Source organism: Manihot esculenta, chromosome 18 (assembly GCF_001659605.2).
Source record: "Manihot esculenta cultivar AM560-2 chromosome 18, M.esculenta_v8, whole genome shotgun sequence".
Taxonomy (NCBI): domain Eukaryota; kingdom Viridiplantae; phylum Streptophyta; class Magnoliopsida; order Malpighiales; family Euphorbiaceae; genus Manihot; species Manihot esculenta.
Genome location: NC_035178.2, coordinates 7,470,962 through 7,494,647, shown reverse-complemented (window position 1 = coordinate 7,494,647; position 23,686 = coordinate 7,470,962). Strand labels below are relative to the sequence as shown.

Sequence of the window (23,686 nt, the reverse complement as noted above, 5' to 3'; positions counted from 1 at the left end):
CTAATTTTTTTTCCACCAGAAGTAGGAAACGCAGAATCGCTATTACTAAATTGAAATCAAAATAATATTTATAAATTAACACGTGTATCATCCACAACCGAAAGGATTAAACTCAGGTCGCACCCGCTGGAGAAACTTCTTCCATGAATTTATTTCCATTGGCCTCATCTTCTCTCTTTTCTTATATACAACTAAATGCTTGAATAAAATTAATATAATTATGGTTTTTGGACTTCCAAATTTAATTAATAAATCATATTAAATCTCAAATTTATTTAATGTTTTATTTTATTTCTAATTTTTTTATTAAAATTCAAATTGATACCATTTTAAAATTATATTGAATTAAATATTAATTTTTTTAAAATAAATATAATAAAAAAATTATTTAAATTTCATCAACAGTTTAAATTAATATCGTTTGACGATATAATAAAAAATATAAATTAGAAGATAAAAATTTTATTAAAATTTTTTAAAAATTAAAAAGTGATTTTTTAATAGTTAAGTGATACTATTTATAATAGAATAAAAAATTCTAATATATAAAATTATAAAAATATTTAAAAAAATAAAAATATAAAATTTACTCTCAAACGATAAAATTTTTATATCGAATTTTGTGATAAAATTTATAACTCTCGTTTGATTTTTAAAAATCGTAAGTCTTGAAGTTCTCTTTTTGAAAATTATAGTGGATTTTTATCGGTTATCGGCATTAAAAATTAAATTTGATTCAAGTCTGCTATAAAATTTAAAATTAAGTGTTCTGTATTAAAATAAAAAATTATTTTTTAATATATAAAAAAATAAAATAAATAAAAATTATAAAATAGAGATAAACATTATTTTTTCAGAATTAAAAATTATTTCAATAGCTTTTAGTTTATTTTATACCAACAAAAAAAATCCAAATGCAATTAACTACTTGGCATTAATCTATAACATCAGCAATTATGTTGTCATCTGCCTTCAATTGCAAATTTATTAAAGCCTCATCAAGTCTTCATGGTTATGTCTTTTAAAAAGCTTTATTCTCAGTTTTAACAGTGCAATATAACTCGCATTGCAGGCAACGGTACAAAGTTTTTTAAAAGTAAAATGAAAAAGTATTATCGAGTATTTATAGTATTAAAAAATTTATTAGTTAATTTTTTAATTTTAAAAATATATTAAAATATTTTTTAAATTTTAAAAAATTTATTAATCGGTCAATCCGATAGTTGTAACTATTAAATATCGTATAAATAGCTTTTTGTTTTTATATAAATAGCTTTTGTTTGAATAAAAAAAATAAAAGAGGAAAGAAAATAATAAAAAAAGTGAAATATACTTTTTTTTAAAAGTCATTCTTTTATTTGTGAAATAATAGAATGAAAGTGGGAAATGTAACTTTTAGCTATTTTTTATATTTTAAATTTTATTTAAAATATAAAAAAATATAATTATATATTCATAAAAAGAAAAAAACACTTTCCCTTTTTTTCATCTAATCCTGAGAAAGTAAATAATAATAATGAAGAACGTATAAAATAATTTAACAATTTATGTATGTAATAAATATAATTAAATTTAATGATATTAAAACTAATTTTTTTAAACCAGTAAAACTCAGTTTTCAATTAATTGAACAAATTAAATATGTATTTTAACTTTTGATAGTTAGATTTCTTTCTAAAAGATCATCAATGATTTTTAATTAGTAATAATAAATATTTTATTGGAATATTAATGCACATTAAAGTTATTTTTAATAGATAATAAAATAAAGTGTTAGAAAAAAAAACTATATTCTGTTATAATTTGTAGTAGCAAAGATACTCAGAAACTTGGTCAGTGGTATGAGCTTAGCCAGAAACATTAATTTTCATTTTGAAAAATTAATATTTAGTCAAATAAAAAACTCACTAAATAATTTTTCAATTTTAAAAAACACATCAAAATATTTTATAAAATTTTAAATAATTTATTAATATAAAAAAAATTAATTAATAGATATTGATAACGGTCAGGCTTTCTATCTCTAAAATGAGACCGAACTCTGAAAAAGAATACAGATTCAAAGCTTATCAGGACGCAATTAAATAGACCGGTCCAACATCATGCAACTGACCACGTGTGGACTTACCCAAAAAAAGTCTAACTCAATGATGTGACAAGAGATAAGGAGAGCAGATGCAGTCACCTCTCACCTCGCAATCCTATCAACGCGTGTTTAGAAGGATTAAATGGTCATTTTAATATGGAGAGATGCTTTGATCTGTCTATACATACAGTCTGAGTGATAAAGATATGTGATACTGTAGTGGAAAGAGGATTATACATTACTAGTTCATAATAGAAAAAGGAATATAAGAATGATAAATGAAAAGGAATATAAGAGAAGGAAATCCGCCAAACTTACAAACTCTTTATTTTTTAGATTTAAAATATTAAATATTTTTATAAAATTAAATAATTAATTAATAAATTTTTTTAATATAAAAATTAAATAATAAAATGTTCCACGATTAGAAATAATATGATTATTAATTAATAAATTTTAATATATTTTATAAAATTAAAATACGAGTTAATAAATTTATCTAATATTACAGAAATTAATTATTATAAAATTAATAAAAGAATCATATGTCAAGAATTGAACGATCACAATTAACATGTCTAGAAAGCAGAAAGCAGACTTTGAATTGGATACTTCATAATCGGCCTCAATTCTTTTTTATTTATTTATTTTTATTTAACAAATTCCAAGCTTTGGGCAAGAAGTCTTTTGAAATATATACTTTCTTATTTATTCTTATCGATTATTCTTATCCATAGAGCATTAATCTTTTTATACCTACTAATTCATATATTTTAAATATATTTTTCTTCACTCTTGAAAAAATATATTTAATTTTTATATTAAATATCTAATAAAATTTTATATAACTGCATATAATTTATTTTGTTATTAAAATAAAAATATTATTTTTAGTTAATAAATTATATTATTTTATTATTAAAATAGATAAATACAAATTAAATAATAATTTGCTCTTTTCATCTAACCCTAAAATTCGAGCATCCCTACATCAAAAGCCTTTGCTCTTTTGATGTTTATTGCTCAAAATTTTGTCTCATTGCTTCAAACTGTTAGTAGGGAGACATGGAAAAGGAGAGTTCTTCTCTTCTGAGCTGGGCAGCCTAAAATATTAACCAATCAAACTAAAATATCTAGATTTGATTTGATTTGATATTATACATACATTTTATTTTATTTTTAATTATTGCAATTTGATTTAATTTGAAATTAAATCAAGTACTGACCTAATTAGGGATTGCATACTGCTTTTTTGTAGAATAAAAACTACTTGCACTAGATCTTATCTTCCAGAAAGTTACAGACTGCTTTCCCACCTAATTTTTCTGGAACAAATGCTTCATTAATAGACAGCCCAACAAGCCACAACATCAATGTTTTCTTTACAAGTAAAAAATTGAAAATTAATACCAAAATAAATAAAAAGCTTAGGGAGATAATTTTAAAATGTGATTGTTATACTTTTTTGCTTGGTTTGGTTTATGAAAATGATATGTTAAAAAGGAATCAGAAGCAAATGATATGAGATTTTTACTTTCCTCATCAAGAATCAAAGGATGATATCTACTAACACAAATCCAGAAAGTTTAAAGTCCAAGTTCCTCTTTTTAGTTTTGCACTTTGCTAGATGTTTCATAATTGAGGCTTTAGAATTTGTACAGTTTGGACTAGGAAGGAAGCCAAAAGGGTGAGATTGGCAAGTGAAGATTATCATCATTGAGAATTACATATTAGAATCATGACAAATTGCAACCTTTCCTTACTTTCAAAAAAAGTAGAGAATTTTTTTTAGATGACACCACTGGGAATTCTTTAATATTATCTTGTTGGAAGGTTTCTTCTATTGTCTTATTAGTACCCACTTCATCATTTTATGTGTACAACTTGTGAGCAATACAAATCTGCCCTATCTCCATTTTGAAGGTGTGTTTCTTTATTTTTCTACAAGTTTGAGTTATTCTTAATTAGGAACTAAATGCCTTTCTTATTAGAGAGTTCAATAAAATGTATAGATATTACCCAAATTGGTAGGATAATTATTTGTGTCTTCTCAGATGAGTTTGTTTATTCACTTTATTTTCTTAATTAGAAACTTTGGCAATTTATGAAAGAAAGTAATTTGCAGATAGGATAGCCAAATCTAACTTAGTCCATTTTTTAAAAGCCTATAACTCACTTGGTAAACTGGATTTGAGTTTTACCCAACACCTACTAAAAAAAGAAAAAAAATTGCAGATGAGATGGGAACTTGAAAAATTCATGATGACTTGGTTACCAATTTTGCTGGGATCGTACAAGATATGGATTCTGTTGGGGAGGTGCCATTTTGTTTAGGCCTAGCTTAGATGGGCTTAACTAATCACTTAGCTTAGATGGGCTCGGACATTTGGGCAGAAACCCAAAGGTTAATAATCAAGAACAACATTTGGGCTGGCATGGTTGGTGTTGGGCTGTTGAAATTTTTTCTCTTTTTACCCTTATCTTACCAAAAAATAAATAAATATTATTGGCAATAATATCTAACAAGAAGTGAGCACTGAGCAGTAGAAATGAGAAACAGCAAACAATCTGCAAAAGTCTATTGTATAGCAAACATCCCCAAGAATCAAATTCTATTCTCTGGCGGTGTAACCCACAAGCATATAGACACCAAATAAATCCAATGAGTAAGTTGGGTCTAGGGACAGCAAGCAAAATGCTAATGATATCTGTGAAGAAGTGAGAGAGTTCCAGCGTCTCTAGCCCGTGTGATCATAGCGTCAGATGTTTGAAGGCCTCCGCCAACATATGACAAATCTTCCAGTGATGTTCTTTAACATATAACAATGTAAAAAGACAGAAGTCCGAGGAAAACAATGCAAGGGCAATAAGCATCAGCAGCGGAGAAGAAACTAGGAGACAAATTTTTTAATTTTGAGAAGGATAGAGATTTTTAAGTTACCTAGCAAAAAGAAATAATTACAAGTGAAAAGGTGAATCTTCAAATAGCAAGTAGAGGGGCTTGAGAATCTTACCAGTCAGGTGAATCATAACTGTTATAGCTGTCATCACTTATCACCCAATACATAAACATGGCCTTTGGGCACATACTGCATACCCAGTAAAACATGATATTAATATGAAGCAAAAATTTCCAGGGCTATAGTTCTTAGAGCTATAGAGTCCAAACTCCAAAGTATAAAGAGGTAACAGATAGGGAGCACACAGTTAAATCTGATGTTTTTGTCAGTCGTGCTGCTATGAAGTCTTCATTCTTAGCTTTTCCGTTGACATAAAGTGATCCATATCTTGAACCTGCAGGTTATTGGAGGAAAACATTTAAGGACTTGTCATTAACAAATGGTATTTTAAGTAAAAATATGAAATTTAACATAATGTCATATTCAAATTCTTCATATTATATGAACAAAGACAATGAAGAGCTAACAATGATGCCTTGTAGAATTGGCAAAAGGAGTTTCGCTGTCCTATAATTTGCTTCTTTATTACTAGCATGCTTCAAGAGAATAAAATCTTTATCTGATTATCAAAAACAAAATGACGAGTTGCACACATCTGTTAGGATCCTGTGTGTAGGATCTAGTTATAGGTTTGTGTAATGAGTATTTTGGCAAGATAGGGGAGAGCAAGGATTGATTTTTCTTTCTGCAAACTATTTTGAAAAGCTATCATACCCATCAGAGAGAACCTGCAAGCTCTCGAGGTTAAAGTACTCAAAGACTTTTTGAAAATTTTTCAGAATTTATTAATCTGCTGTCAACTTAAATACAAGTTGGAGTTTTAACTACCCCTAAAAATAGGAACTTAAAATAGCATAATGAAGACTAACCTCGTATAAATCAGAATTTGGAAATAACAGAACAAAACATGAAAATAACTAAATAACTAAACAGAACATGGTAGTAACATCATAAGACCCATAATTTTTGCCACTACCCATTACCATGCATAAACCCATAATCTATGCCATTACTCACTACTGAATAACTACCCGCTATTGCATAAGTGACGAAGAATCTATTAAAGTAGTGGTTTGCTAACATTACTCGCCTCTTCCACTATGCGCTTGTCCTCAAGCACAAACTCAGAAAATTTCTAGGAACTATTCAACTAGTAGCTAGTCCATTGCGACATCTCCCAAGTCATCTTCTGTTAAATCCAGCCAGAATAGTTTTTTGCACTGGTTTTTGAAATATTCCCATGTTAAATTCGGATAGTCTTGCAGCAATTGCATGGAACCATAGTTGTGTTATGCCCTCCAGGTGAAATGAAGATAAACTAACCTTCTCCACTTTTGAAGTTTATTGATGTTGAAAAAAATAATCATATCTGCTGCAGAGAAATCAAGTTTAGTAAATTTTGGAACAATTTTACTACTACTTGAATTTTCGTAACCTGTAGAACCTGTTACTCCTTTGGCCTTTTGGGTGCGAGAATGACTACCAATTTCTGTGGGTTGTGCTGAATTGGCGATGTCACAAATGAGAGCTTCTAATTTTGAATTTAATTCATTGTGCCAGGCCTTATTGGCTGCTTGCTCTTCTAAGAACAAGGTGAGAATTCAGTATAATTGCTGTGAGATATAATCCCCTATGACCCCTAGCTCTGATACCAATTGTTAGGATCCTGTGTGTAGAATCTAGTTATAGGTTTGTGTAATGAGTCTTTTGGCAAGATAAGAGAGAACAAGAATTGATTTTTCTTTTCGCGACCTATTTTGAAAAGCTGTCAAGCTCATCAGAGATAACCTGATAATCTCTTGAGTTTAAAGTATTTAAAGACATTTTGAAAATTTTTTTGAGTTTCTCAGTTTCTCTGTTTGAATCAAGATATGCTCTCCCCTAAGCAGAAGTCATCTGATAATAGAGAAATAGACAATAGCTCCAGTAAAGAACAAGAACCTCAAACAATCACTATACATACAAAAGGGAGTTCAATTATGAATGACATCAAAAGAAGTCATTGATAATCGTTAAATGAAATGATTAACAACGACTCTTGTAATCTTACTGGCATTTCATAAGGAACTCATTTCATTGCCCAAATGCACCTAAAAATTGGAGAGTTGGAATCTATAACCTACAGGTTTGGTGAAGATTGCCATTCTGTAGACTGTCAATAATACAAGGATTTCAGCCTCCTCACTGAAATTCACCACAGAAGAGGCGGTTTACACTAAGCTGAACTAAAGCATGGTGGAAAAGCTCTAAGTGCAAAGTATATCAATCTGACCTAGAAGGGAAAGAATCAAAGTCATCTTACAAGTAAATTAGGCATCTTTCCAAATGCAGCTGAACTGGAGCTCAGCGTCGTCATACAGAAACCTGATTTATGATTAAGACAAGATAATCCAGTAATTAACTAGCAAGCCAGGAAAAAAAGAGGGAAACCCCTTTCAGAAAAAAGAAAAGAAAATCATGATAAATAGATGGGAATATATCTAAAGACAAGAGCATGAAGTCTTAATCTCAAACCAACTAAAATTGATTATATGGATTTTTTTTTTTTGCTATCACCTGTGGATACTGCAGTAATATTCAAAATTATAAATCTTTCAATATTAATTCTCCTCTTTCAAGTCAGAAACCACTAATAAGCAAAACAGGAAATGAAAATGTAAAAGCAGTTCTTTACTGGGTTAAATAATTAGGGTAAAGGTTCTGAAGATTAGATAACAAATGCAAAAGATATTCATCAAGATTATTATTTCTGAACTATGATCTTCAGTTCTTCACAAACTTAGATACCCAACAAGAATCTAGATCAATCACCAAACTAGACATTATAATTTATAACAATAAACAAACACTAAATTCTGAAAGAATCTTTACCTTCTCAACAATGACCCGGTCGCCAACACGAATTGGGGTAAATGGAAGACGAAGGAATAAAAGGACCTCCAAACAGTGAGACCATAAAAGCACCAAAATCAGAAGCCTCAAGAAGCCATCAAGCCAGGCCATCGAAGAAAACCCCAGCTCTGGCCAGGAAAGGTATCCATCTTAGAAGGAACTCATAACAATACAGATGGTCTCCAAAAACTTACTGCATTCAAGAAGTGAAAGAAGGCAAGGAACCCAGTAAATAATCGAGCTTGGAGTTGTTGGATTTGTAGAATGATTGGATTCAGATAGAGGGATCTTAGTGAATAAGTTTCCTCAGGGAGTGTCGGGTTCATTTTTAAGGAGGGAATAGCCACCAGGGTGCTTGCAACGACCACTGCCTTCTGTCTGGCAGACCATCTAGTAATGATTGCCATGTCCCCACTCGCAAGTATTTCTGATCCCCCAGTGGCTCTAATATTCTTCTTTGAAAATATGGATGCTTTGCTAGACCACTATCGGTCAAAACTTCTACCTTTTCATAAGCAAAAGCTACTTCCAAAGCTGTTTCAATCAGGTTCAAAATCATAAATGGAGAAGAAGCTAGAAAATTAAGTTAGAAAAAACAAAAAAAAGCATCACTATCATATCTACAGCTGACCTTTGTGGATAACAATTCTTACAAACTCATCAGCGGTGCCTGCCCTTGCCACGTATGCAACTCCCATTCATTTGGGACCCATCTAATCTACACACCACGTCATCTCTTACAACACCCACACTACAATTTAAAGTCCCCTCCATTATCGTTCATCGCAACTACCACTTTAGCTCCAGAACCCATGGCACCCGTAAACGTAATCCTTATTCTACTTCTCCATTTCTCATTAGCCGTATCCAGTGCTTCGTCGGACCATCAATCATCCGGCGCCACCAGCATCATCTTCGCCACACTCGGCAGCAGATCAGACTACGCTTTCGACATCTTTACTCTCCCTACTCGTGCCTCACCTTCCTCAGCCGACGAGCTCCAGCTCACCGACGGCAAATCCTTTAATTTTAACGGTAACTTTCCTTCTCTGTCTTCCTCTCTTCTCTCTCTCTTACCCAATCGGACCTTGCTACAGAACGAGGGCCCGCAAGACTCTGCACCTTTGAGCCTTGTTTATGTCACGGAGCGCGGTGGATCATCCAATATCTTCTATGATTTAGTTTATTTGAATAGCCCGCGAAACAGCAGATCAAGGTCAGCCCTTGAAATTCCCAAACGCGTTCAAGTACCGCTGCTCAAGGGCAAAAATGGAATTGCAATGAAGGATAAGCCCACTGTGACTGGAGAATATGTGATATACGTGTCCACTCATGAGGATCCTGGGAAGCCCAGGGCTAGTTGGGCTGCTGTGTACTCGACCGAGTTGAAAACTGGGTTGACTCAGAGACTCACCCCCTATGGGATTGCTGATTTTAGCCCTGCAGTCTCTCCTTCTGGGGTTTATACGGCTGTGGCATCTTATGGTGAGAGTGGGTGGAATGGGGAAGTAGAGGAATTGAGTACTGATATCTATGTGTTCTTGACTCGTGATGGGACTCAACGGGTTAAGGTTGTTGAACATGGCGGGTGGCCCAGTTGGGTAGACGATTCAACTCTGTACTTTCACAGAAGAAGCGAAGAAGATAACTGGATAAGCATTTACAGAGCAATTTTACCAAGTGGAAAGTCGTTTTCCACTGATTCAGTGATTGTTGAGCGAGTGACTCCACCAGGCCTTCACGCTTTCACTCCAGCTACTTCTCCATATAACAACAAATTCATAGCAGTGGCTACGAGAAGATCCGATTCTGATTACCGCCATGTGGAGTTATATGACCTTGTTAAGAACAAGTTTATCGAGTTAACTCGTTTAGTATCACCACAAACCCATCACTTAAATCCTTTTATCTCACCTGACTCAACCAGAGTTGGGTACCACAGGTGTAGAGGAGCCTCTAACGATAAAAAGAGCTCCCACTTCATATTAGAAAATCTCAATAGCCCAGTAGCAGAGACTTCACTCTTTAGAGTCGACGGATCATTCCCTTCTTGGTCACCTGGGGGTGATCGTATCGCTTACGTTGATTTTCCGGGCATCTATGTCGTGAACAGGGATGGCTCAAACCGGCGTCAGGTTTATCCCAAAACGGCGTTCTCGACCGTTTGGGACCCGGTTCGTCCAGGAGTTGTATATTCTAGTACTGGTCCCACTTTTGCGAGTGAGAGTACAAAGGTTGATATTATCTCCATCAACGTTGATGGTGACGCTGAGGAAGCTTATAATTTCAAGAAGCTGACCACCAACGGTGAAAACAATGCATTTCCTGCTGTATCACCCGATGGGAAATGGGTAGTGTTCCGTTCGGGTCGATCGGGTCACAAAAACTTGTATGTAATGGATGCGGTGGAAGGTGAGAAAGGCGGACTCCGAAGGTTAACGGAGGGTCCATGGAGTGACACCATGTGTAGTTGGTCACCAGATGGTGAATGGATTGCGTTTGCGTCGGATCGGGAGAACCCGGGTTCTGGAAGCTTCGAGTTGTTTCTGATCCACCCGAATGGGACTGGGTTGAGAAAGTTGATTCAAAGCGGGTTGGGTGGCAGAACTAACCACCCATATTTTAGCCCAGATGGGAAGAGTATAGTGTTCACTACTGATTACGCTGGAATATCAGCTGAGCCAATCTCGAACCCACATCATTATCAGCCTTATGGAGAGATCTACACGGTGAAATTGGACGGCTCTGATTTGAAAAGGTTGACACATAATTCTTTTGAGGATGGGACCCCAGCATGGGGCCCCGTATATATTAAACCAGAAGATGTGGAGTGGCCAATTAATAGACCAAAGTGCTCGTTTGAGGAGTGTCACTGGCTCAATGAAATGCCAAGCAAGAGTGGTGAGGTTGAATCGTTGAAGCCAAGCAAGCCACAATGTGGCGCATAGCATGGTTCATGTTGTAAATATTGTAATCGAGAAATAATGTAATGCTCAGACTGTAATCATGGGAAGCATTTTTTAGACTTTTTTTGTGGGGGGCTGGTAATAGAAGAATCTTGAAGCTTTATTGTAATGTAATCAAGTGGAGTTATCACCTTGTGAATATCGCCATTATCACAAATCCTTCGTTCAAAAATGCAGGTTTTTTTAAAGTGTGTTTAAAGGGTATGAGTCAGATTTTGAGGGAAGAGCCCAGATCAGTGTTGTAATCCATTCTTGATGAAATATCAGTAGTGACTAGTGACTGTAGCTTGATACAATTGGACTAGCAACCATGCTATAAATCTAGAAAAACAAGAATATTTGATATTGTACAAGATTATCAGCACAAAAATCTTTGCTGAAAAGAGCAGCCTCAACAGAACCTAAACCAATAAGCAAAAAACTACTAGCACTTTGCAAGTTTTAAAGAGGAGGTGAAAAGGGAAAATGATAAAACGTGGAAGAACACAAGTATTCCATTGCTTGAAACTAGTCAAGGGCTACTAAAATTGATTTTTATTTGAAGTTTATCCAACAGTGCATTGGAAGAGTAACGCAACTGTTTTAGCAGCTTTGCTTGTGGAAGAAATCTGAACTACTGAAGGATGACAATATTTCTTCATAACTAATTAACTTATACCGAGGCAAAAATAAACAACTCAAGTTAGATTAGAGGGTGCCATTTTAATGCTGCTCACCATCGTTTACACAGTTAGAGAAAAAGAAAGCAAAAGCACAATGGAAGCTTTACTCACCTTGTGCTGGTTGTATTTCACCCTGATTGCAGGTAAGTTAGGATTATGTCTGTTACAGCACAGGCTGCGGAGATCCGCAGCACTGTCGCACGAATCTAAAGGCTTGTAAAGAGTGGAATGCTGCAAAGTAGAATTCTGTTGCAAAACCTGAGGATTATCAAGGCACTAGACTTGGTCTGAGCAGTGGAGTAGGAGTACCATAAGTCTTGTCAAACACATGCTTATGATCTTCTCGAAGGAAGGCCAAGAAATTCCAAGAACTCCAACTGCATAGACAGAACTCAGGTGAAAGAGAGCAAACCATTTTAGAGAAGAAACCTTAGAAATAAGCTAAAACGTAACTATTAGAGTATAAAAATTGTTATGGTGCTAGAAAGCATTAGTTGGAGATGAGTGTTAGCATTTCAGTTGACCAATCTTCGCTCTCAGTTTTCATGAGTATGCACTGTTCTTATTCACTAGCTTTTGCAAATAAATTATAGGATAGATTAAAAGGTTGAAACTATTATTCATAAGCTTGCAACGGCAAAGATTCATCTCAACTTAATGTATCCCCTTCCTTCTGATTAAGAAATGCAAAACTTATCACTGTTATCATGGAGAAATTGACGGTGATTACTTTCATTTATGGTCAAACCCTATTGCTCACGAAGGGCCTCACATCAATTGTAAATGAATCACCAATATTCAGTATAAATTGCCAATCACTATAATTTGGGTTCACAAATAGAAATCACCAAAACTCCCCACAAGAACAACACCCATCCCTGAAATGATGAAACCGATTTACATCCCTAACAATAATTTCCCTCCTTGTCACGGTTGATGCAAGCTTCATAAAAGAATGACAATCCCCACAGATCCGGAGATTCTTCATAATCCTGATAGGTGCATTCAGAGGTAAGCTCATCAACCCAAATGTAAGTGCTAGCTTCTCACTGTGGTGTCGTAAAAGTTCTTGTTTTCTGCTCTCATCCACATCATGAAGGTCATTGTCTGTCTCAACCTTATAACCTAGTTTCTTTATCTCTTCGAGCAATTTATCCAACTCTAAATAAATACCACCAATTCTTGGATGGTTTGTCTCTCCAACCATAAATATGTGAACTTTGTCTTTAATTTCAATCCAACTCTTGCCTGTGTCCTTCTTCACCTCATTTTGTTTAAGAAGCTTTCTAGCTTTTGCAACCTCCTTCCACTTCTTATTAGCAGCATATACATTTGACAGCAAAACATAGTTTCCCGCATTATTTGGTTCCATTTCAAACAAGTTCTTAGCTGCAATTTCAGCTAATTTAAGATTCCCATGAATCCTGCGAGATGCCAAAATTGATCCCCACATGGATGCAGTAGCAACAAAAGGCATATTCTGTATTAACTCGTAAGCTTCATGTATTTGCCCTGCCCTACCAAGAATATCAACCAGGCATGAGTAATGAAGGACATTTGGTGACACATTGTGCTCTCTTGTCATAAGGTTAAAATAACTCTGTCCAGTGTCAACAAGACCCCTGTGACTACATGCCGATAATACTGAAATATATGTCACTTCATCTGGACGCATGCCTATCTGCTGCATTTTCTCAAACAGAATCATCACTTCCAAAGAGTGAGAATGTTTAGCAAAACCAGAAATCATCACATTCCATAAAACGACATTCTTCCCTTCAGCATCTAAAAATGCAGTATATGCCTCTTTAACGCTACCGCATTTGGCGTACATGTCAACAACAGACGAAGCCACAAAATTGTTTGAACAAAACCCAATTTTGCAAACGATAGCATGTACCTGTCTACCTTCAATAAAAGCTGCCAAACCTGCACAGGCACAAATAACAGAAGACATGGTAAACTGGTTGTATTCCAGCTCATTTGTTAGTGCCCTAGTAAAGAAAACCAGAGCCTGCTCATACAGCTCATTTTGTACATAGCCGGCCATCATTGAACTCCACGTAACAGCACTCCTCTCTGACATCCCCTCAAAAACACGATTAGCATCCTGTATCAAACCACTTTTCGCATATATATCAAGCAATGCAGTGCCCACGAAAACATTCGCATCCATTGCAGCCTTCACAACGAATGCATGAAATTGCCTACATGCAAAAGCATCACGTTTTGCAGCACAAGCACAAAGAATACTGGAAACTGTGAATTCGCTAAATGGGTTTCCTTCCCTTTGCAATTCCAAGAAAAGAGTGAGAGCATTTTGCTCCTCCATATTTTGCGTATAAGTAGTAATCATGGTATTCCACGAAACCAGGCTTCTTTGAGGCATTTTATCAAACACTTTACGAGCGAAGTCAATCAGGCCGCATTTCGAGTACATATTTATGAGAATATTGGACGTCAGAGTGTCTGGTTCCAGGCCAAAATGGATAAGTTGTGCATGGCAAGCCTTTCCGTTCATGGGTTTTCGACTTTTTGCACACAACTGTAAGAGAGAGCGCAAGTTCGTTAATGGTGTGGCATTTATGTCTCTCCATGAAAGGTCTTGTTTTATTGCTATCTCAGGTTGAATAGCATATGTTCTGATCGTAAAGCATCTGAATCGGAGATTAAGCTTGTTGCTGATTCTTTTTTTGTAGCTGCTCACAGTTTTCATATAATTGCTTGCTATATTTGCTCACAGTTTTCATATATTTACTGATAGCCTGTGATCGTAAAGCAAGAAATTGTATAAGTGCGTAAAAAGCCAAAAGATAGATCAAGAGTTTAAGTAAAGTGGAAAGAAAAATAAAATTTTACTAAGAAACTCTATTTAATTGGGTGAATTTTATGCACGGTCAAGTAAGTAAATTTGAAGACTTTTCAAAAAATTAGTAATTATAGATAACCCAATAAGACTCATTTTCACACTTCCAAAGAATTTCTATTTCCTTAGTTAACTTTTCAAAACAAGCAAGTCTTTATCATAAAAGAATTTTTAAGCCTTAACGTTGCTATTAAATGGACTTACTATCAATGATGGGTGTAATTTAAGAGTATAAACGAATCGGAGTTGAATTTTGAAAAATTTAAATTTAATTTATTAAAAATTTTTAAATTGAATTCAAGTTTTACTTATTTGAAACTCGAGTTCAGTATTAATAAATTTAAATTTAACTCATTTAATAAATGAATTGAGATGAGTAGTTTACTATCAAATAGTATTTAAACAATTTAATTTATTTACATATATAATAAATTTTAATTTAAAAATAATAAATTTAAATTTTAATAATTTTAGTTAAATAAATATATATAAAATTTAATAATTTAATAATTTTAATAATTTAATAATTTAATAATTTTAGTTAAATAAATATATACAAAATTTAATAATTTAATAATTTATTAAAATTTAATAATTTTAATTTAATAATTTTAGTTAAATAAATTTTTAAATTTTAATAATCGAAATATTTATAAGTTTTAAAAGTATAATTAAATTATATAGAGCTAAGTTTTAAAAATTTTAAATTTGACTCATAAAAGTATATGTAGAATTGAACTTAATTCTCTTATAATATTAATTTCAGTTTATTTAATAAAAATTTTCATAAGTCTATTTGGAAGTCTGTTGAAAATAAGTCGAGTTCATAAATTTCAATAAGTCCTATTATGAAATTTAAATTTAGTTTGTTTAGTAAATAAATTTAAAAAATAAATTTGAAATTAACTCATTTAGAAATCAAGTTAAGATGAATCAAATTTTAATTAAATTTTTATCGAATCAAATTTTAAATAAGTCACGAATAATTTAATTTATTTAGATTCGTATTCATGTTTTGCTAGGTTTTTTGGTGGTGGGCTTTAATTGTTTTTACTTTTGTGGATATATCACTGCTTTTAGGCAGTTAGACTTTTCACCAATATTTGCATTGTAAACAAAATTAAAAATTAAATTTTATTTCAAACAAACGATTGAATAGAGAATTACCACTGAAATATTTACATGGGATCATATGATAATATTTTAAACATTAATTAATATGAAATGTTTAAAATACTGTATAGCAAAATTTTTAAACCCTTAAAATATCCTAAACTATTTTCATTAATTATAATTCATTCCTTTTAAATTAATTTAAAATTTTTTGTTACTTTGGATAAAATAAAATTAAACAAATTTTTATTCAAATTAATGCTTTCTTATATTTTAAATTAACTTACTAATTAGTTTTATGGGATAATAAGGAAAGTTATATAAATATATATAGTAAGTTAAGAAATTTCGTATTTCAAAATTTGGTATGTATAGAAAGCAATTTTCTATTTTTTTTCTTAAAAAAATTAAATAATCTTATTAATTAGGCTATAAATTAGGAGTAATTTTTTTTATTCATATAGTAGAAAATTAATTCATTAAATAGGGAAAGAAGGAAATCCACAAAAATTAGTTGAGGAATTTTCCATTACAATTGTGGAAATTAATATATTTAATTAAAGAAAATTCATGAGAAAATAGTTAAGATATTTCCTAGTAACATGGGTGGGATTTTTTTTAATTAATTATTGTGTAAAAACTAATATAGGAAAATTTGGGTAGATATTTTTAATTAATTATTGCATAAAAAATTATATATTTTATATTCAAGTAACTCTAAAAAATAAATTCAATTTTTTTATTAATATTGATAAGAAGAATAATTAGAATTTCACAAGATAATTTACATAATTTCATTTGCTTATAAAAATAACTAAATTAAGTAATTTATTATCCATAGAGGTGAAAATAATTCGTTAAGGAAATAAGTTGCATTTCAAAAAAACAAAAAAGGCAGTTAATCAATTGGAAATTAATTTCTTATTAAGGGAGGAAAAATCTATGGAAATAGTTAGGTAATTTTTATTAATATGGGCGTGGATATTTTTATTAATGGGTAATTTTTATTTAAATTTAATTTATTATAAATTCAATATATAAATACTTTTTTATGACCTTTGCGTTCACCTCATCCCTGTCTAGGGTCAGGCCCATGAAAAAAATCCATCGCTTAGAGATCCTCAAGCCACTCACGCCAGCTGAGTCCAGTCCTTTAAGCCTCACGACCGGGTTTATCTGGCTCTCTCCACCAGGCCGGCCTCGTCCTCCCTGCACCTTGGGCCGATCCCATTTAGGCCCTACTTTGTCTCTACTCACCGGTCCAGCCCAGAACCCGAAAGAGGATCCATCCATCCATCTTGCAGACCTGCCTACCCGTGCCCTGAGAGAATCAGAGGCCGTTACGCATGGTGCAGAGATTTGATTTCCTCGTACGTCCGTATCAGCGTGGCAGGGATAGGTGGTCTACTGATATTCGTTCTATTGGCACGTCACTAGCTGACAAAAGGAAACCTATAAAAGGAGAAATACTCTCTTCTAGGATAGAGCTTTTTCTAAGTATTACAGAGCCCATTGTAAAAACCCTATTTCTCTGGATCTCAAATCATCAATTGGCGCCGTCTGTGGGAACGAAGGAGATCTTTTCATCACCAGAGTTCCACTCTTAACCAAACCCACTGAGATCCATGATGGCCAATCACAATGAAAACAACCTTAACATCCCAAATGACCTGAGCTCTGCCCAAGAAGGGCAGCAGTTCTCTTTTTCTAGCCCTACAACACTAAACAACCAAACACCCGTTCCTCTCAATCCCTCGCCAAGTTTGGCAGGGAACGCTCCCACCGCTACCTTATCTAACCAGGACCTTCAAACCATGGCCCTCCAACTATAGAATACCGCCCACTGGTTGGGGCAGATAATGCAACAAAGGGGCCTCAGCACCCCGATAAATACACTCCCAGTGGTAGAAGAACCCCAAACCAATGAGCCCCAACCTACCCCTGATCGCCTTCAAACCAGCAGCCGCAGAGCCGGAGAAGAGGAAGAGCCGGAGGCCCGAGTCCACGGAAGAAGGGCGAGGGAGATGATAGAAAATGAGGAGGCTGACAACTATTCCGCCGAGACAACCAGGTGGACCAGGAGTGAAGCAGAGGAAGAGGAGTATCGCCTGGAGAAAAAGCCCAGGCCGGAAGATGAAGATGTGGACCAAAAACTGCAGAAGTTGAGAGAGCAGCTTTTGGTCGAGCTGGGAAAGAAAGATCAAAGTCAAACCTTCCTGCCCACTTCTTCGCCTTTCTCGAAGTGGGTGCAGTAGGAAACTGTCCCTAAGAAGTTTATGATGCCATCCATGGCAGCCTATGACGGAGCTGGTAACCCAAAGGAGCACGTCATGAATTACAAGACCTTCATGGAATTACAAACTTTATCGGATGCCTTGATGTGCAAGGTATTCCCAACGACACTTTCAGGGCTAGCGTGAGCGTGGTTCAACAGCCTGGAGACTGGAAGCATTAGGAGTTTTGGAGACCTAGCCACTTGTTTCATTAGCCGGTTCATCGCCGGGGTGCCAGCGGATAAGAAGACGAGTTATCTGGAAACAGTAAGGCAAAGACGGGAGGAATCGCTTAGAGAGTACGTAGCTCGTTTCAATACAGAAGCCTTGTAGATTCCCGAGCTCGATGAAGGAAGGGCGGTGGAGGCCATGCAGAAGGGGACGACCTCCGCCGAGTTTTTCGGTTCATTAAGCAGGAAGCCTCCGACCTCACTAGCCGAGCTAATGAAGAGGGCTGAGAAGTATATAAGACAGGATGACGCTCTGGTGACAAGCCGATTCGCCAAGGGAACGGCAGGCAAGGTGTAACAGCCCGCTTACCGGACCATCACCGGCACTAGGATCCAGATCGGCTTAAGGCCGCCGGGACCCGTAGTAAGCCTACTGTCAACTCTGTGTACCTGATAAATCCCATACATGATCACACTTAAACTTAAAACTGTTACTTACTCTTCTCTCTCTCTTTTTTTTTTTTGTTTTCTTTCTTTCTTTGCTTGACTATCCTTTCTTTTCTTGAAACTTTTCTCATCAACTAAGCCTGGACTATGCATGCTCTGTCTGTATGCACTCGAAGAGTGATACCTGCTATGGTACCATACAGTAACTACAGAGATAGAAAGACTACCATGCACCAAGCCTAGCGCATCATAACAACATTATCTCAAACATACAATGATCATGTGCAAAGGGATAAACATACACTAGGGCCAAGCACAATTCTATAACTCAATACATAACTGGTTATTACATCCTTTCTATACATTACATAAACACTGTACTGTACATCATTATCATGTCCACTATTCTATACTAGTACATATGCGTTTACCCTTGCTTTCTCTTTCTCTTTCTCTTCTCTGAGGCCCTGAAAAATGGGGTTAGGGAGAGGGATGAGCTGCTAAAGCCCAGTGAGCGGAATCTATAAAAAATCACATTTAAAACATGCTATCATATGATGCATCACTGCACAAACATTTCACATCTCGGATTGGACATGATCCCAAAACTCCCTCTGTCAGTGCCCGGCTCCCAAAGGAGCTCACACAGGTCTTTCCCTAACTACTCATGGTGCCCGACCCTATAAGGGCTCTCACAGGACTCATCCAAGGTAAATGCCCGGCCCCAAAGGAGCTCACACAGGACATACAATAATGACAGACTTATGGGCTATTGAGATCGCCTCGGTCCAATCCACATATACAAGTAATAATGCAATGCATCAACTTGATGAATACTAATGCAAAGCATCCTACATAAACATGGCATTCATGATGCATGAATCATGCTAAAACAGTTCTTAACTTTTAAAATAAAGTTCTGTTCCACTCACCTCTGTCAACTGCTGGGCAGTCTCTGTAACTCTAACTCTGTGGGCCTCCTTGGTCTCTCGGGTCCGTACCTACACAGGTGGACTCAAATGAGGACCAAACTGACTTAAACAGAATTCTTAATATCTCCCCAAAACCCCTCGAAAACATCATAGGCATGCATGGAACAATGGGCAAAAGAAGGCTGGACAGAGCACCTTCGGCGGCACTTTCGGCGGCCGAAACCCCTCTCCAGAGACGAAACTCATGCATGTTCGGCGGCACCTTCGGCGGCCGAAAGCCTCGTCCAGAGACGAAACTCATGCACTTTCGGCGGCCGAACGCCCTCTTTCGGCGGCCGAAAGTCCCTTTCTCACCCAAAAGCCTAGCTTTCGGGGGCAAGGTTTGGCAGCCGAAACTGCCCCCACAAGGGGTTCGGCGGCCGAACCTTGCTTCGGCGGCCGAACCTTGCTTCGGCGGCCGAACCTGGATTCTCCAGAAAGGCAGAATCCGAGCACAACTCATGCTCTCAGCCTCCAAAATCCTATCAAACACCCATAACATGCATACCAACACTTCTCAACTAACACACAACATATCTCATGCATATAGGGGCCTAAAAACTAGCTCAAACCCCAAAAACAACAACAAAACTCATACGAACTCATATGATTAACATATGCTCAAACTCATGCTTATACCCCAAAACATGCCATAAACCTCTCCAAAACTTCTAAAACTTGCTTTAAACATAAGGGGAGGTGAGGATCCATGCTTACCTCTTGAAGAACTAGAGGATTGATGATCCAAGCTTGGAGATGGGGGAAAACTCACTCAAAATCTCCAAGTACTCAACTTTGCTTCCTTTTGCTCAAAACTCTAAAACAAAACTCAAATCAAGTTAAAACATGCAAGATTTGAGGAAAACATGAGAAATCACACCAAGGAGAGCTTGAACCTACCTTTGACCCAAAAACAGAGTGTTTAACACTCAAGTCTCGGGCAAAGGGGCTTTTGTAGTGACCAACCGACTCTTCCTTCGGCGGCCTAACGTGCATGCGAAACCATGCAACTTTCGGCGGCCGAACTTCACCTTCGGCGGCCGAACCTGGCTTTTGTCCCCTTGGCCTTTTCATTTCAAAACTCAATTTTCTTAACTCAAAACATGCAAACATGAGAAAAACACTTAAAAACATCTTAAAAACCTTTCTTCTACCCTTAGGGCAAGCTCCGACATCCTCGAATCCCGACTTCCAACGGAAAATCCGCCGGAACGTAGGAATTCCGGTACCGGGGTCTAGCCGGGTATTACACAAGGAGAAATCCCCGGAGGAAAGAAGGCCGGAGAAGCATGAGAAGAAGCATGGCAAAAGGTCTGAGCCTTACAGACAGCCTTGGGAGCGAAGAGACCAAAGACCTTTTCCCCCTCGGACCTCAGAACAAAGGCCACTCCCTTCATGGGTTCCAGAGAAGCCGACCCCACTTAATGCCTCTAGAGCCAAAGTGCTCGTAGCCGTCCAGGACAAAGAATTCTTGCAATGGCCCAAGCCCCTGAAAGCGGAAGCCGACCAGCGAAATCCTGACAAATATTGTCAGTTCCACCGAACTCATGGTCATGACACCAACAACTGTTTCCAGTTGATTGCAGAAATTGAGAGGTTGATAAAGAGAGGGCACCTAAAGAACTTTGTAAAGAAACCGGAAGGACAGAGACCTCAACCCAATCCGGCAGCCCAAACGCCGAGAAGAACAGGAGCTAACACTGTGAATGATGGGTCCAGTGGAACTATCAACATGATCGTAGGAGGCACGGGAGGTCGGATGAGCCGAAGGGGGAAAAAGAGAAGCAGAGAAGGAGAAACTAGCAATGCCGAGGTCATGCAAATCGTTGAACACTCTTCAACAACCATCACTTTCTCCTCGGAGGACGCTCAGGGTGTTCAGATGCCTCACGATGACGCCCTTGTCATTGAAGCTGTTATTCACAATTATTGGGTAAAGAAAATCTTGGTGGATGACGGAAGCAAGGTAAACCTGTTGCCTTATCGAGTCTTCCAGCAGATGGGCATTCCGAAAGAGCAACTGGTTCGGGATCAAGCTCCGATTAAAGGGATTGGAGGAGCACCAGTAACAGTGGAAGGGAAAGTAAAACTAGCCCTTACTTTGGGAGAGGCCCCGAGGGCCCGCACCCATTATACGGTGTTCTTGGTGGCTAAACTCCCTCTGAGCTACAACGCGATTCTGGGACGACCTGTGCTGTTCGACTTTGAAGCTGTCACCAGTATCAGATACTTGGCAATGAAGTTCCCCACAGAAGCAGGGGTGGCAACAGTTCGGGGAAGTCAAGAGGAAGTAAGGGCAGTGTACCTGGCTACCGTAGCAGAGCCGAGCTCAGCAGAGGAAAAGATGGATTCAGAAGTCCTAGAGGTCCGAGATGAGAAAACAGAAGCCAGGACAGAGTCGGTGGGGGAACTGGAGACTTTCTCCTTATCAGAAACGGAAATAGACAAAACCTTCAGTCTCAACGCCGGCCTCACCAAGGAGCAGAAAGCCGAGGTGATGTCCTTGATTCGAGGTCGTGCATCAAGCTTCGCCTGGAAGCCTTCGGACATGCCCAGAATTGACCCCGGGGTGATGACCCATAGACTGAATGTCCTCCCTGAAGCCAGACCAGTAAAGCAGAAAAAGAGGGTAGTAGGAAGGGAGAAGCAGCAGGCCACCAAGGAGGAAGTACAGAAGCTAGAGGAGGCAGGCTTTATTAGAGAAGTTATGTACCCACAGTGGTTAGCCAATCCTGTATTAGTCAAAAAAGCCAATAGCAAATATAGGATGTGCATAGACTTTACTGATCTGAATAAGGCCTGCCCTAAAGATTGTTATCCCCTCCCTGATATTAATAAAATGCTCGACTCTACGGCCGGTTTTGATTACATGTCGTCTTTGGATGCAATGTCTGGTTATCATCAAATCCCAATGTATAAGTCGAATGAAGAAAAAACCTCGTTCATAACAGAAGATGGGACTTATTGCTATAAAGCCATGCCTTTTGGATTGAAAAACGCCGGGGCAACTTACCAAAGACTGATGAACAAAATCTTCAAAGAGCAGATCGGCAGGAACGTAGAAGTTTATGTAGACGATATGGTGGTCAAGAGCTTAACTTTCCAACAGCACGTGGCAGATCTGAAGGAGGTGTTTGGAGTATTAGATCAGTACAGAATGAAGCTGAATCCGGCAAAGTGCGCCTTTTTCATCAGAGGAGGAAAATTCCTGGGATACATGGTGAGTGGAAAAGGCATCGAGCCCAATCCGGAGAAAGTAGAGGCCATATTAAATATGTCAGAACCAACCTGCGTAAAGGACGTCCAAAAACTGACAGGGAGAGTAGTAGCACTCAATCGATTCATGTCACGGTCGGCAGAAAAATGTTTACCGTTCTTCAAAAAATTGAGGAAAGTGCCAAACTTTGAATGGACAGAAGATTGTCGTGAAGCCTTCAAAGAACTCAAAAGTTATCTCAGCTCGCTTCGTGTGCTCAGCAGTCCCATAGAAGGTGAAGAACTTCTGATATACCTGGCAGCCTCTGAACAAGCAGTTAGTGCCGTATTGGTAAGGGTGGAAGAAGGGGAGCAGAAGCCTGTTTTCTATGTCAGCAAGGTGCTTAAAGATGCCGAGGTCAGATATCTGAATATTGAGAATGTAACAGCCCGGAAACCGAACTGCCACCGGCACTAGGATCCAGATCGACTTAAGGTCGCCGGGACCCGTAGTAAGCTTGCTATCCTGACTGTGAACCTGTGACATCCCATACATGATCATATATTTTCTGTAAAAACATAAAACTTTTCTTCATTCCAAGGCTTAACCTGTGCATGCACTATTTATGTTCTCTACCAATCCCTACTAGAGCTCCTCTTTGCTCTAGGCGGATAAAACTCATAATGTTAAGCCTGGTTTTCTTATAAACATACAACAATATATAAACATAAACTGATCATGTGAAAACACAAAAAGGGATTACAACTCTTATAATCAAGCACCATTCTATACACTGTACACATACATTATCTCTTTACATTTACATGTCCACACTGACTAACTATTACAAACTATATACTCTTCCTGTACCCTGCTGACTTCCCTCTGAATTCTGAACCTGCACAACTGGAGTTAGGGGAGAGGGATGAGCTACTATAGCCCAGTGAGTAGAACAGTAATAAAGAACAGGTGATAAAACATGCTTTCATGCAATGTATCACATCACAAGTAATCACATCTCAGCATGGACGGATCAACACTCCCTCTATACCATATGCCTGGTCCCCGTAGGGCTGTTCCAGGT

The 23,686-nt window shown here is 36.7% G+C and overlaps 3 protein-coding genes across 3 annotated transcripts; 2 read left to right on the top strand and 1 right to left on the bottom strand.

The window, feature by feature from the left end:
* Window positions 1-8,687: 8,687 nt before the first annotated feature.
* Window positions 8,688-11,043, top strand: LOC110606330. The gene has a single exon (XM_021745085.2). The coding sequence runs from the start codon at window positions 8,751-8,753 to the stop codon at window positions 10,884-10,886; it is 2,136 nt and encodes a 711-aa protein (XP_021600777.1). The 5' UTR covers window positions 8,688-8,750; the 3' UTR covers window positions 10,887-11,043.
* A 1,302-nt stretch (window positions 11,044-12,345) lies between these two features.
* On the bottom strand, window positions 12,346-14,540 carry LOC110606331 (pentatricopeptide repeat-containing protein At5g04780, mitochondrial). The gene has a single exon (XM_021745086.2). The coding sequence runs from the start codon at window positions 14,280-14,282 to the stop codon at window positions 12,411-12,413; it is 1,872 nt and encodes a 623-aa protein (XP_021600778.1). The 5' UTR covers window positions 14,283-14,540; the 3' UTR covers window positions 12,346-12,410.
* Window positions 14,541-17,569: 3,029 nt separating this feature from the next.
* Window positions 17,570-23,039, top strand: LOC122722391. The gene is made up of 3 exons (XM_043953081.1): window positions 17,570-17,787; window positions 20,733-21,975; window positions 23,025-23,039. The coding sequence occupies exons 1-3, from the start codon at window positions 17,570-17,572 to the stop codon at window positions 23,037-23,039; spliced, it is 1,476 nt and encodes a 491-aa protein (XP_043809016.1).
* Window positions 23,040-23,686: the final 647 nt, after the last annotated feature.

Coding starts and splice junctions, on each gene's coding strand:
- LOC110606330 (XM_021745085.2), top strand. CDS start 8,751: ATGGCACCCGTAAACGTAATCCTTATTCTACTTCTCCATTTCTCATTA.
- LOC122722391 (XM_043953081.1), top strand. CDS start 17,570: ATGATAGAAAATGAGGAGGCTGACAACTATTCCGCCGAGACAACCAGG. Junction 17,788..20,732: donor ACTTCTTCGCCTTTCTCGAA/GTGGGTGCAGTA, acceptor TGAGCCTTACAG/ACAGCCTTGGGAGCGAAGAG.
- LOC110606331 (XM_021745086.2), bottom strand. CDS start 14,282: ATGAAAACTGTGAGCAGCTACAAAAAAAGAATCAGCAACAAGCTTAAT.